Consider the following 15,830-nt stretch of genomic DNA (forward strand, 5'->3'; position numbering starts at 1 on the left):
GGTACACTGCTTATGTTGGTCGAAGAACCAGAAGGTCTTGGTTTGGGAAGCTCAGTCGTTAGTGACCGATTCTTCACAACCATCCAAGGTACAGAATGTATGATGAAGAAGGAGCTGTACGTGATAATATCACTAACTATTATTAAACGGTTTAACAGCTGGGGAGGTATTAATCCTAATAAGATGCATTGTCTCAATGAGTCTGGGAAGTACTGGCCTAAACATTTATTTATTTATTTATTTATTTATTTATTTTTCTTCTTTCCAGACATGTTATTACAACAGACTTCACTTTCATCAGTGTTGAGACATCAGCAACAACATCCGAAAAGAAAAAAACAAGGGTTGACGGGTAGAAGCCATTGGCTTGTAAGGTTCCGTCCCCTAAATCACCAACATCTCTCTCATTACAGCACATTGTCAACCATATTCATACATTGCACGTCACAAATCACTTTCAATTATTTTATTCTTGTACATTGTTGTTTTAATCCGTCCATTTAGTCCAGTAGGCGTGCATCTTTGCACACGTCTTTGTCAGTTCTTGAGAAGAGTCCAAATTTTGTTAAAGTTCATTTTGTTATCCATTTCAAGAGTTGTTTCTGGACAATTTTATGATTTAAGTGCCGTTGGAATTTCTACATAATGAGGTGCTGGAATAACTGGGATAATTTCAGGTCTAGAGTCTTGTATAACCTGATCAGGTGCTTTATTGAACAATATATTATCATTGGTGATAGGGATAGAATTGAGATTTTTGTGTATGGTATGCAGTGATGGTTTCCGAGTCTAGACTCCCTACAGCAACGCGCCATCCAGCGGTTCATAGCTGTTAATCTACTATAGGTCTCATCATTAACATCTTGGTTGATTTACTCTGCTTCTACTCTTGTGTATTTCATTATGAGTCTACTGAGCTTAGCTACTAGTAGTTTGGGGCGACAGCAGTTCAGTCCGTAAGGACTTGGCTTGGGCCACCTATGGATCATGGAGAGGTGCCCATTCACCTCCTGGGGACAGACACCGGGAAGAACCCAGAGAGAACCACTTTGACACAGAGAACCTACAAACCCCACATCAAGGGCTAAAACTTTGAACCTCCTGAGGCAACAGGACTAACCACTGCACCTCCCTTTCTATAAATGCAATGTTTTAATTTTCTTTTATACCAAACACTTCTATCAAGTTTCATGAAAATCTGCGATGCAGTTTTTGTGTAATACTGGTGAAGTGCAGACAAACAAACTGAGCTCATCTTTTAAAACAAGGTCCAATAATTTATGTAAAGACATATAAGACTGAGACAAATGAAATCTGGCTGGATTTGAACAATGTTTTGTTGCCTGACAGCAATGTTTTTTTTTAATAGCAGAATAAATCAGTGCTGTATTTTAATCAAATATTAACCTCACTGCTTGAGCTGAATGATGGACTGTGACCTCAGATAAAAGCCATTATGCAACAGTTAAAGGAGGTGTCTGTATCATGAATGCCGCTCCTCTTTTAAAACTGCATTATGCAAAACAAGACTCTTGTCTTTTTGCGTTCTGATTACCAGTGAAGGAGTGATGGTGATGTGGTGAAATATGGTACCTACTAAAAACAGCAACCGTCCTGGTGTCACGTGACACAGATCCAACAAACAGTAAACAGAAAATCAGTAAATTACTCAAGCGCTGCGTCAGCTTATCATGTTTTATTTGATAGATTGTCATAGTCCATAATAAAACACATTTTATGCTTCTTATATAATATTATTGGTGCTTTATTTGCAATTTTGGAGATTATCCATTGTACCTTTATATGGGTGTATCAATAACACCATATAAAGGTGTTATTGATACACCCATCAATAACACCTTAGTTATTGATACACTATGGGTGTATCAATAACTAAGAGAGTGTGCAATTAATAACTTTTAGTTATAATCTAATGCTATGTAGGTCTGTTATATCTGAAGCACATCCGTCAGTCTGAGATAAACGTATTTCTATGACTCTATTAGTAAGTTTATTTTTCTGATCAATGAAATGAATCTGAGGCAAAGAATGAAACATCAATGAAAATATCATTCCATTGAGGTTACAGTTGTCCTGTAATATAACTCCTATGGCCTATATTTTTTGGAATAAAACACACACAAAAAAGATTTTTAAACTATTCAGAAGCATGTAGAGACCAATGAATTTTTTAAAGATGTAGAGCAGCTAGTACGGTACCACAGGGATGCTGATCAACCCATTTACATGGAGTGCATGGTTCAGTATTGATCTACTGTGCTCAACATTCCAGTAAAATGCATATATATTGGATTTGGCAGTGCATCCACTTTAATTGAAGATAGTGGGGGGAAAGTAGTTTTTTCTCCCCACAATGTCAGCTTTTTTTTCCCGGAAATTCAACATCCCAGGTGTGCTCTGTCTGGTTCAGGTCAGGAGACACAGATGGACATGCTGAAAGGTGGAGGAACCCAGAGAAATGGATGGAAATGGATGAAGGTCTGGCAGATTATCCTGGTTATTTGAATTATGGTGGTTTTACATTCAGGGTAAATATTGGACCAACCCAAGACGGCCTTGAGGCTTTAAACCAGAATGACACCATTGTGCCATTTAAAACGTTAACAAGTCAAATGCTCCATTTCCAGGTTAAACATTACCAAATACAAACATTTTGCTACCAACAAGTTAAGGATAGCTGTCAAAAAAAATAAATGTATAAGATAGCTAACAAGCGACAAAGTTGTATTACAATCTACTGGTGAGAACTCCAGCTGTGTTTTAAATATTTATAAGGAGACCAGGTCGAGTGTGTGACTGCTTTCACACAATTAACTTAGAATATAGCTCACTATAAATATCTACTTTTAAATGTTAACCAGCATTACTATTCATGTAAATAAAATGTTGCTGCCCCCCCCCCCCCCTCAGCAGTGGGAGTACAGTATTTTCTGCACTATAAGGCGCACTGGATTATAATGTTCATTTTATACCAGTTCATTAACTGTTATAATGAAAATCATGATCTCAATGTTGAGGACCTGCCCCCCCCCCAACGCCCCTGTGTCAATGCATCAGGCGTTTGACCCACTGTGAGGCCACTCTGGGTTGGGGTATCATTTTATTCTAAGAATATCCTCCACCATCCACCTCTTTTGGCAAACCAAAAGTTCTATGTACCTTTTGCCCTAAAAGCATTATTTAAATATTTATTAATAAACATACAGCTATCATGTAAAAAAAAGTTCCATTCATCTTTCTTCTTTCCAACATAAAAGCCATTTAAAAAAATCTTTTCTTATTTCAAATTGACGCTTTAATGTGTTGTGACGTTGCCTCTATAATCCCTTTGAATTGATTTTAATCCGACATGCCTATGAAAGCAGAATCGATCTAAATGGGATGATTCCTGCTTCCAGGTGTGTTACTGACTCCATCCACCTTATCGATGAGCGTCACGGCGCTGTTGTTGCGTTGGAGCTCCGCGTCGGTGTGATGTTTGTGGGCAGGCTGTCCACGCGTGAAGCCCTGCCTTCTGAGATCAGATAAAACCATCTGGACTCCGGGCTGCGCGCAGACAGCCGGCCGAGCGTTTTTATTCTGTTTAGTTGAGGGGGGGGAGAGAAAAAAAAAAACCCCAAAAACGTCGCGTCTGTCTCTGTGAGAGCGAAGGAGAAAACCACTCTCTTCCTGAAATGATCCTCGCCATCGACTCTGAGGTGTTTGATTTTTTTCCTTCAGCGTTGTCCGCGCAAATCGTTCCATTTTGCGCACGGCTGTTTTTGACTTGTCCGTGCCAGTGATGATCAGCAAAGTTAAAAACGCCATGTCCACTCTGGTGGGGGGGATGATGCCTCACGGACACCACCACCACCACAACCATCACTCAGGTGGGGGCCAGAACTGCGGACAGGACGGTCTGCCGCCGCGTTTCCCCTACGGCCGACCGGATTTTTTGGACCTCACCCCGGAGCTCCTGCAGTACTCCACCGAGCACGCATCGCGCCCGGTGCTGGCGTTAAAGAGAGGCAGCAGGCTTCCGTGGAGGACGGGATACGCAGAGTGAGTGGATCAATGACGAAATGTACCCCCCCCAAAAAAATCATTTACATCACCAAATATAATTTTAATATCATCCTGACGAGCTGAGGGGGCCTGTGGGTGCAGCATTTAAAATCCACTGCAGCAGCCGAATGATGGCCAATATGGCCTTTCTGCTATGGAACACTACCAACGTTCCTCCCCTCAGCCCAAGGAGACCATCTGAGTCTCTAAAGCTGCAAAGACGCACAACGTTCCTTCATGACGCGCCTCAGCGACATTTGATGTCAATTTAGAGATGCAAGACAGGAAAGAGCGAGCAGAATATGTCTACCTACTGGTGTTACCCCCCCCCCCCCACACACACACACACCACCCTCATGTCTACCTGCATGATAGTTTTGATAATTATTTTAGAGAACCATACAGCCTCTGTTTGTCTTCTTCTTTCTATACATGGTTGGTTGTTGTTGGGTTTTTTTGCATAAAGAACATTTCTTGTGTTTCCAGCTGTTCCTTTCAATCCCAGCTTTTGTCAGGTTTTTTTTTTTTTTGTGGTTTTTTTTTGTGAGCTTCGGTGCAGAACTCCACCTGTCCTCGCTTCCACTTCTCTAAACACATGTAGTTTCTCTGCAGGCAAACATAAAAAACACCATGTCATTCTCACCACGGTTGGAATTTGTTCTGACATTCCTGTTGAGGAATACAGTAATGCTTTGAGACATTCCATGCTCCCAGAGGGAGGGGGGGGGGGGGTCAGGGAGTTCTGGAGGTCTGGACTGCTCCGGTCTTGCAGTACGATGATGGGCTGGTGGTCTTATCGTAATGGTCTGTCCTCCTGGACCCGGTGCAGGAAGAGAAGGTGACTCCATCAGAGTCTTTATGGGACAGGATTTGTTGTGACAGACGATGATGAAGTGGTGTGAAAAAGGGAATCGACTGATCTGCAGCGTGGGCATCATTATGTAATACATAGAATGTGAACTCTGGCGTCACCACACCTCAGCATTAAGGTATGGAGACTAAACTCTCCAGCTGATGTTGATTGTCAGCCAATGGCGCGCAGGCTTGGCCAACTGTGGCTACAACATGGACATCTTCTCAGAAGGCTTGTCTCTATTTGTTCCAGGTTTCATTGGTTTGTTTTATTAGTATATTTTACGATCATCGTTTGACATGACAATGAAGGCCACTCCTCCTCATTTGAAAATACCTCCTGTATTTCTGTAGGTTGATATACGGGATAGGAGTCGAATTGTTGCTATGATACTGCTGAAGAACATTCCGCCAGCATGAAGACGTGAAGCACTTATAGTGAGCCACTCCAAATAGCGTTTGTCAAATGGCTTTTTAATGCAGTTTAATGTGGAGGCAAGCTTCTAGGGGCCTGGCAGCGAGATCAAGAGAGGAAAGCTGTGCCAAGATTCAGTTCGGAGGGTTGTTTCATGAATAAATTGGCTTTTTTTCAAGTTAAGCTCTGCTACATAATTTAAAATGCTCATGTGATGTACTGTGTATTATCTCTAACATCATAAAATGTTAATTATGGTTGTGATAATAAGGAATTAATTAACAGATGGGTAGGTAGGCACAAAGCTCTGAAGACAGGAAGTGGATAAGAAGGCATGGAAAAGCTTCAATACAAGTTTTTTTTTTTAGTTGATGTAAGTAAAAATCCCTTTAATGTAGTTTTCAACTTATGCTGCTGATGGAGAAGCAATAGCTCATGTGATTCTATCATCAGTAATGATGATAGTTGAAGATCTCTGTTCAGCTCTCAGGGCCACATCCTCATTGTTTCTGTTTACTCACTCCTTATATAATATTATTCTCAGCAGTACCAGGCAGCTATTATAAGTAAGAGAAGAGACGTGCAGGTCAAGACTGGCTGGTGAGCATGACGCAGCTAACAGCCTCACAAAGCCCACGCGAAGTGGCGGAGACCAAACACGGAGCTCAAAGCGATGGTCGGGATTGACCTTAGAGGTATCAGGTGGATAAAAATAAGACTCGGTGAGGATGATCGGTTGGGTTGGGTTTTTTTTTTTGTAATTTACAATTACTTTTTTGCGTTGGGATTTTTTATTTATCCATTAGGGGAACAATTTTGTGCCCGATCCTGACTTGATGGTGAGCTCAGTACACAGGTTACAGCGTGTTGTGATTACAGTCGTGTTCCTGCAGCGCCTCTTATTAGTGTAAAGGAGTTTTGTTTGATCTCTGCTGAAAATTACACTATGTAGAGAATAAAAATGAATTCATAGCACAACTAGACCAATTCTTTAATGTTTATCAGCTTCGCTTCATCAAACAGGGAATCGTGTTTGTCACATTCCGCCTGGAATCATCCTCTCAAGACACTCCGATATTTCCCTCTCAGTAACATGAACAAGAGAGTTAAACACACGCCTGCAGGCCATGCTGCAGAAACATGTCAACTTTTTATTTTCTCCTCTCAGCTATGCAAAAACCTCACATACAAACATCAGTATTCCAACCAGCCCTGATTTAAGCCTAAGTCACGAAGCTCCACATCAGTAAACACACTTATGAACAGCAGGGGTTACGGAAACACGAGGGTCGTGGCAGCGTTTTCACCACAGCTGTAGATTTATTTTATATTGATTTAATTTTTTTTTTTTTGCAAGACCAAATTTGGCAAACATTTTCATCAACTTTCAACAGTCCCGCAGTCACAATCAGAGAATTCACTGGAAATCTCGGCTTCCTCTTTTGAGTTCTTCTTGCATCAGATACTGTACAGTCGGAGGAAAGGTTTCAGCAACATGACCGTATGGTGGTCAGTCACAAGTTGTGGAGGCATATGACTGAAACGCAGTTAATCTGAAAGAGTCACGTTAAAAAAGGAGGTTTGAGCTCCAGATTTAGACTCTTATCCGCCCCTGTACTCAGTAGAAGCTGTGTTCAATTATAGCTTATTGACCTCATGTGAGTGATTTTGAAACAGAATACTGGAAGAGGTGGAAGTAAAAGAAAACACTTCTCAACACACTAGAGATCCAAGGTTTGCACGTACACTTTCAACTAATATATGAAGTATTCCCCTTTTTATGTTTAATTTATTATGAATAAACTTAAATTATGCATATTATATGGAGCAATGTCTTTGCAGGTGTTATTGTGGTGTCTTTTTCAGCAATCTGAACAAATAATAGACCTAAAATGATTGAATTAATTACTTAGCATCTGATGATTCAATTTGTGTTGGCTTTTAAAAATCAGTCAGGTGAGTTTGATTTCTCTCTTTTCACTTTTAGTCCTAAAATGACACGACGGAGCCTGTCGGCTGCTTTCAGCTGATTGGACTACCTAAAATGCTTTTATAATCCAGATTTGGAGGAGCTGTCGCGTTTTGTGCAGCTCTCTCCGATATCCGAGCTTCTGTCCTGCCCGATTCTCGGATGATTTTAATCAGCACTGTTTAATCTCACTGTTTGGAAAGTGAGATGACAAAGGTCTTAATGTAATGAGATTTGTACCCTGGATTTCTCTCCTTTTTGTTTGACTCGCAATTGTTTTTTCTTCTCAGTGGAAGTCTCTCTTTTTCATTCTGTTTTTTCCCTCTCCTGATAGATTACTAATCCTTCCTCTGCAGCCCTGAAGTTTGAATTATTGGAATTGTGCAATAAACTAAGCTGTGTTCTCCCAGCTAATCTGGCATTTACCTACAAGTGAAACATGTTACGTAACACGTCGGGGTGAAGGCCCCAAAACTTGAGCCTTGTTCCACATCACTGCGTTCCAGCTTAAAGCAGAATATGTCGTGTTGTTGCCCATTCACAGCATATCATCCTGCGTCAAGACAGCTGCTGTATTGTTCTGTTCAAAGCAGCCGTGAGTTTCCTTTTTGCTTCAGTGCAATGAAAACCCCTCAGCACGCTCTTGAAACACGCTGGAGTTGTGTAATCAGACTTTCATAACGGTGTTTTCAGCAGCTGTTTTCAATGAAAAGCCCTCTGAACGCCCACGGCGCCCTACCTGTGGTTCACGGCAAACAGTGGAGTATTTGTGTTAGGTTTGAGTTCACGAGCATCCAGAAGACCATAGTTTGTTTCATTATTATGTCATTTATCATGTTTACTCCAACAAAATGTGTGCGATAGATTCACTGAGCTCTCAATGTCTGCAGGTATGAATTTCACGGCAGCAAACATTTACTTACCTCAGATTCTCTCATTTATTTGTGTGCAAGTTTCTACAAGTTATACTAGAAGGGAAATGAGTGTTAGTTTGTTTTTAGGCTTCATCTCCATTCTCATTTCACTATTTCACCTTGTGGGGTTTTTTTTTTTGCAATCATAATAGCAACTTCCTCCAAATACCGTGCACCATGTCTGCAGCTTCTCCTCTCCACGTGATCATAGAACAGCTTATCGAAAAAAAACAAGACAAAAAAAAAAAGAATTTCGTTTCCCTTAGCTTGGTTAAGTGAACGCAGCTTCCGCACACACAGCAAGAGAGATACCGCCGTGTGAAGCAATGCGTTAATCTGAAACTATCATCCTCTGCAGGCATCAACTCGTCATAAAAACATTTAATCTCTCCTGCAGGTTTTTCTCGGGGACATGACTGAACCCTGCCCCCCCCCCCCCCCATGCTTTGTCCATCCTCTCGCTTTTCCAGTGTCTCCATCCCTCTGGTTGCTAGTGGGTTTTCATGCTGATCGTGCAACTCACTTTCACATTTCCTCTGCAACCTCCTTTCTCCATCAGGGTGATCAATGCGGGGAAGAGCATGCTGAACGAGGACCAGGCCTCTTGTGAGAAGCTATTCGTGAGGAAGCCCAGCGGTAAACACCGTAACTCCACGCTGATGGAGGACAACGGGGTGAGTGAACGGAGAACAGGGAAGGGGAACACGGGATGGACCGTCTAGTTGCAGTGTCCCTGAAATGTCTTCATCTGTTACTCAGTAGATCTTGACTTGTCACTTGTTGCGCCATCCCAGTACAAAATATGCAATGTAGCATTTTTTTTTTTGGAATGTGTCCATGTGTCATGAAATTGAGTATGGGTGTGTCCTTTCCTGTTTGTGCCTTGGTTGCCACACATCAAATAGAGAATACGTTTTTATTTTAAAACACTTTGTCCGCCTTGCTCAAGCGCTCCTGTTCTCTGCAGCCTGGGTGGAGGGGGCAAAACTGTAATAAATACCGATAATAAAAAATTGTTTGTGCATCCACCCAGTGATTTGGATCGGATCCAAAACTGCATGTGTTCTCCTTCGGTCCGTTCTACACTCCTGGTCAGTGGTTTTGATATTCTGCTGACGAAGCAATCCAATAGAAAACACACCCTCTGTGGTTGAGATAAAAATACACACACGACAGGTTTGCCCTGTTGAACTGGTGTTTCATGGGAACCCAGACTGAGTCCATCAGCGCGGGTGAAAGACTGGTTTGTCGCTGAATATAGAGTCGCACTTGTTGTCAAAACACACTTAGTATTCAGGTGTGTGTCTCAGTTTTAGACGTCACACACACACACACACACACACACACACACACACACACACTTATCCCTCATGTGATGTAAAGGAATTACATAATCCCCTGTAGTACCCCTCCCCCACTGGTGAGGGGTAAGGCTGCTCATCTGTTCGTCAGGCCGACTCTGCTGCTCTGCAGACACAGAGGTGACGACGCCTCCATCAAACATGACGTGTTGGATCGGAGGAAAACAGTTCGCGTCTGGCCTCATATCAGGCTTCAAAAGAATGACCCACAGTTTGAATTATATCTCTTGCAAGCCATCCCATAATAGCATAATCTAGATTTGCAGGTCAGTAAGAGCTGAAATGGAAGAAACATATTGCTCTGCATCACTGATATCATCAGCTTTAGTCCCAGAGCCTGTAAACCCTCAAATCTGTGCCATCTGCTCAGAATTGTAATCTGATGGGGATCTGAACCATAACCATATGAAATATTGCATTTGTATTATTTTTATATGTTTATTTCAACCACATTTTTTTAGGATGGTACTGGAATCCCTCTCCACTTTTGGGGTGTGTTTGATGGACACGCTGGTTCCGGAGCTGCTATCATGGCCTCCAAGCTGCTTCACCGGCTCATCAGAGATCGGTTGGGAGAAATCTGCCACCTGCTGGAGAACCCCGCTGGTGCGCCGCCCATCTGCCTGGCCAAGAACGGGAGCCCCTACCAGGTTGACACGAAGAAGGGAGCCGCGGTGGAACCAGACGACCCAGAGGCTGTCAGCGACTCATCGGTTCGCTTTCACATGGAGAAGGTCGTCAGCTTGGAGAGTCTGGTGATGGGAGTCATCGAGACCGCCTTCACACAGATGGTGAGCTGGTGAACAAGAAGGCATTCTTACTCTTCAATTCTTGGATATAATAGCGTAAAAGATGGATTTAAATGATCTGATTTTGCCTCTAGCTTCATCTGCTGATTGTAAATGAAATTTTATATGAAATGTAAAAATATATACTGCATAGTTTTACACCAAATCCATCATTTACAGTTCTCAGATATATCCTCTAATTGTTCCGCTGGCATGATCTTATGGTTTTGGCTTTAATTTATCGATGGGTAACAGTAATATTAAAATTTAATTTTGTGAAATTCATTTTTACGAGTGAATTACCTTTAAGATTTACGTCAGCCACCAGTTAGCTTCAATTTTAGCATAAAATGGAAGATATTGGTGTTTTATGGTAAATTAAAATACTGGCTGAATAGTGATTTATTTTTTTCAGTCTTAATCTTTTCTTCTTTGTGTTAATTTTGTTTTATATAATTGTATTAAATGTAATATTTTGTTATACTGCAGGGTTTAAACTGGACAAACAGGCTGTCTGTCAGCTCAAAGTGATTCTGTTTTCTGATTCAGCCGTGATCAGTTAATGATAATAAAAATGTACAGTCTTGCTAATGTATTCTTCAAAAGCAGCCGTGCTGCTTTGTCTGGGAAATGAATATGTATGAGGGAAATAATGAGCCATTCAGAGTGATGAGACAAAGCGCACTCGTTCCCCGTTGAGATTTGGTTTGTGATTCAATGTCTTTTCTCAGGATGACCTCATTGAGAAGGAGAAGGCGTCCTATGCCATCTCTGGTGGGTGTTGTGCCTTAGCTGCCATTCATCTGATGGGGAAGCTCTATTTAGCCAATGCTGGAGACAGTAGGTGAGAGAAGTGAAGAAATATTTGAATAGCATGCAAAATGTGAAATAATCTTTATACTAATGGGAAATCTATCTTTTCTTCTGAGGCTGCTTTTGCATACTGTAGCATTATTTGCTCACCTACTGATGCTCTGAGAAATACTTTTGGATCTGTCTCTGTTAACCCCCTCACCCCTGTTTCCCCATCCTTCTTCTCTCTGCAGAGCTATAATCATACGAAATAATGAAGTTGTTCCAATGACCAATGAGTTCACACCTGAGTCAGAAAGGCAGCGGCTACAGTACCTGGTATTCCTCTGTCATTTCTCTATTCAATCACAAATCACCGCAAACAACTGTTGGGTTTGGGGTTTTTTTTGTAAGTGTATAAATGTAAAATGATGTTTATTAACCTGACAAGGGGCAGGAAATCCTGTACAGTGTTGCCTGTTTAAGTAGCCGCCTGCAGCTCTGACTCACAGAGTGGGTGGATGATGCTTCTAAATCAAGGAGCGGTTCTTTATAGCAGCGTGTACTGCAGGCCTTCTGTCTCACATTCCCTTGTTTAGAATAGAAATCTAATTTCTGACAGGCCTGAAACTGGGACTAATAGTAGTCACTGTAGTGATATATGACATACTCTTTTTCGTGTGTCCCTCCAGGGCTTCCTGAGGCCAGAGCTTCTGGGTAATGAGTTCACTCACATTGAGTTTCCTCGAAGGATCCAGCACAATGAGCTGGGCAAAAAGATGCTCTACAGAGACCACACTATGACCGGCTGGTAAACCTGGGGGGGGGGGTCTTTTGTTTTTAATCACATATCACTCTGTTAATCCTTCCTCATGCACACTTGATTCTGATGTGCTTGTCGTTGTTGTTGAGAACAGTTGGGGGAATAAAAAAAGGTTAAGGATGATTTTAGCAAACATTTAATCTATACTTTATTTCATTGATAAATTTATTGATTGCTTATTCAGTAAAATAAAAAAAAAGTTGTTTTTTTTATAATTCAATCACAGTTTTTTTTAATCAATATTATTGATGAACAAGTTTCGAAAAGGTGTGTTTCAGTCTTTAATGTGACGTCTCTTGGTTTGTGCTCTGTAGGGCTTATAAAACAATTGTTGAAGATGACTTAAAATTCCCACTGATATATGGAGAAGGCAAAAAGGTAAACAATCATCATAACATCACATTTTACTCAAGATGCAACATTTTGTAGAGATTTTTCGATATTAGTGCTGTAATAAGTTTTTCTTGTTAGTAATAATGTTTGACATGAATCACAAGTCATGTTATCTTTAAGTTTCAACACAATCATTAAGTGTTGTGTATGTGCTGTGTGTGTGTGTGTATGTGTGTGTGTCCACCTTGTGTGAATGTACGTTGCCCGACACAGGCGCGTGTCATGGCAACAATCGGGGTGACTCGTGGGCTGGGGGATCATGACCTGAAGGTTTACAACTCCAACATTTATATCAAGCCCTTCCTGTCGTGCGTCCCTGAGGTGAGTCTCAAGCTGCTGCTTTAGCCTGCAAGACAAATCACAATGGATTTGTGTTGTCTGGGCTTCACTTTATTTGAAGAGACTTTTTTGCGTTGATTAAAGCCACAGCAAAGCATTTATAGAGACTCATTTATGGTGCAAAGAAATAGATTATTTAATTCCAACTGGGGATTTTTTTTAGATTTATTAAAGTAGGAGGAGGAAAGGCTGAATTAAAAACACTGGTACAGCAAAGGTTCTCAGTTGATTTGGTGTTTTTCTCTACAGCTTTTACGGCCACATGCTGAAGTATATTGTCCTCAATAAAAACTGTTGTGGTTCCTTTTTAATTTTTTAGTAACATAAACTCTTATCAGCCTAAGATAAACATTAAAAAAAAAGATGTTGTGCCTGGGAATCCAGTTTTTGCTTCATAAACTCATTTATTCAAGAACAGACAAGTTCGGGTTCAGACAAAAACCTCTCTTTGCCAGAAACCTTATTTTAGCTTTTTGTACAAGTCCTGCTGTCAAAGTAAGCATGAAGAAATACTGCCAGCCAGGATGATGGATAAAACTCAGTCGCTGATGGGTTTTTTTTTCTTGCAGGTAAAGGTTTATAATTTTGATGAACATAAACATGGCCCAAATGATGTACTGATCATGGGCACAGATGGATTGTGGGATGTTACGACAGACAAGGAAGTGGCAGATGCTGTATCAGCCTACTTATCCTGCTGTGATCCTTCTGATCCTATGAGGTATGTGTCACATAATCCTTTACATTAAGCCTTTGTTCTCTCTCTATGTACTGTGGCTGCAGTAAAATAAATCTTGCTCTAAGTCAGGGAGTGTTGTTCTCAGAATGGCCACTAGGTGTAGACAAATACTCAGCATAGTTGTCCAGCATATTTTCAGCATGGTAACACTTTACATAACCTAGCCCCATATTTTGCCATACTTTACACCACATTACACAACATGTGACAACATTGTGTCTACCCAATCTGGTAAGAATTTTCCTTTAAGGTGTAAGGGAAAGTTTATGAAATCAATGACCAACATAATCATACTTGTAGTGCAAAAAATCATTTATTGTTTTGCTGGTGGGGACCCAGGAGCCCAGTCTTACTTCTGTGATCCAGTTTAATAACTTTTCCGATTGGATTGGACTAATTCATCCTCTGAGTCAATCAGGGCAGAGTTACCTAACAGTAGTGACCACCTTTATTGTCCACTAATACAATATGATTTTTCTAAAATTTTATATATAAATAGATACTTGAATATGCATTTATTTGTGTGTTTATGTTACTGTTGTGTTAATTGATTTTTCTTTCTTTTTTTTTGCACAGGTACACGCTGGCAGCACAGGATCTGCTGATGAGGTCAAGAGGAGTGCTCAAAGAGCGTGGCTGGCGGCTACCCAATGATAAATTGGGCTCAGGTGATGACATCACTGTGTTTGTCATCCCACTGGGGGGCCAGGAATCAGAGACATGACATGGAGCCGCCTTGTCGACTGTGACTGAGAAACCCTCCATCTAAAGTTTGAGTATGGGGGTGGGGGTTTGTCACAGATGAGACTTGGATCTGAAAAGCACCTTCAACGTCATCCCACTAGACTGCAACCAGTCCCAGCCACTTCACTTGAAACCCGGTCATGTAACAGAACATTTTTAGTGACATCATAGAAGAACTCACACTTTATCTCCCACACCTGCTGTTTGTGATGGTGGGCAGTAAGGATTAAATCCTCGTGCTTTTATTTCCTGTTTTCAGTGCTGAACCACAACTCCGTCATTTGAATGGATTCTTCATCATCAAGTTATTCCTTGAATGTGACTCTTCTTTCGTAAGAAATAAAAAAAAATCCCATCGCACTTTTACATTGATGTACCGATGCAGTAGAAATGTGTGGAAACCAAAGAGATCCTGTTATGGACTAAGGATGGAAATCGATCAAAATTTTTTTAAAAATTCACATTTGAAAAAAATAGATCCATGTCTGTACATAAAAGACGCATGTTGGACATGAAAATAACATCTCAGCATTGGACCGAACTAAGAGTTTTCAAGTTGCTCTTTCTTAAAGATGAAGGACAACACCTTTGGCGTGGATGCCAATGCTCTGTGGATGCCTGCTGTTTTGTCACAACTCTTTGTTGAATGTAATCATAGATATTTATAATTATTTTGGACATTGCCGTAAACAGAAAAGAGGGAAACAAGATTATTGTGTGTTTTAACCACACGTCTTCAGTAGTTAACCCTCAAAGGAGAATGAAATGTTCTCAGTGTTGAGTCTGATGTGATCAGCATCACACACACATGCCTTATGAAGAGATGGAACGGACTTTCTTTTTGTTTCTTCTAATGCACTATATTTGAAAAAAAATGTTGCCCTTAAATGTACTGTATCCCTCTTTATTAGCCTTTTGTTGTCATGTTGTTATTTAGAATGTCTGTATATTTTGAAGAATTTGTAAGGACTATCAGAAGTGTTCATGTTTCTATCCATGCTTGTTAATTTAGAAAGATGGTGTGAGCTGCCGTGCACCAGAAATAAATATTGTTTTCTCCATTTGTTTTCAATTTTGTGTGCTTAGATTCAACCCCATGTACAACTGAAAAGGAAATGAACCCCCAGTGACGAATGAGTAAGAGGAAAGCAGTGATCTACAACAGTTTACTTTGAAAAGCACATTTTAAACAATTTTTTTTTAAAAAAGTAATATAGTTGTAGAGCCTTGTTATCACATTAAAATGAAAATATTTTATATAGTCATCACATCAATGAACTCATGAAGAATAGATTAATGTACATTTTTCTACATGGGACATTGTTTATTTCAAGAGTCTGTTTGACCCCATAGTAACGACAAAAACCTCCAAAACCGAAATCTCAAATAAGTTTTTTTTGGGGATTTGAGAGGATGGTGATGTGTGAAAACTTTTATACATTTAACATAAGAAAATCCACTGCAGGAGTGTTTAAGAAAACTAAAGCTCCATTTTCTGGAACAGTTGTCTGAAACACGTCATCTTTGGTGTGTTTTTTTCTTCTTTTTTATAACCGTGAAGGTGAATTACAACAGAACAATTAATTATTCTTTCTGTATGGCAATGGTATGTTTTATGCAGATTATCATTCCAGCT

At 40.5% G+C, this 15,830-nt stretch overlaps 1 protein-coding gene across 1 annotated transcript; it reads left to right on the forward strand.

The window, feature by feature from the left end:
- Window positions 1-3,318: 3,318 nt before the first annotated feature.
- Window positions 3,319-14,872, forward strand: ppm1j (protein phosphatase, Mg2+/Mn2+ dependent, 1J). Its single transcript, XM_068316323.1, has 10 exons — window positions 3,319-4,062; window positions 8,775-8,889; window positions 10,038-10,367; window positions 11,096-11,208; window positions 11,411-11,495; window positions 11,849-11,967; window positions 12,294-12,357; window positions 12,586-12,693; window positions 13,281-13,432; window positions 14,027-14,872. Exons 1-10 carry the CDS (start codon window positions 3,803-3,805, stop codon window positions 14,172-14,174), a joined length of 1,494 nt encoding a protein of 497 aa, XP_068172424.1. The 5' UTR covers window positions 3,319-3,802; the 3' UTR covers window positions 14,175-14,872.
- Window positions 14,873-15,830: the final 958 nt, after the last annotated feature.

This window comes from Antennarius striatus, chromosome 5, assembly GCF_040054535.1.
Source record: "Antennarius striatus isolate MH-2024 chromosome 5, ASM4005453v1, whole genome shotgun sequence".
NCBI lineage: Eukaryota > Metazoa > Chordata > Actinopteri > Lophiiformes > Antennariidae > Antennarius > Antennarius striatus.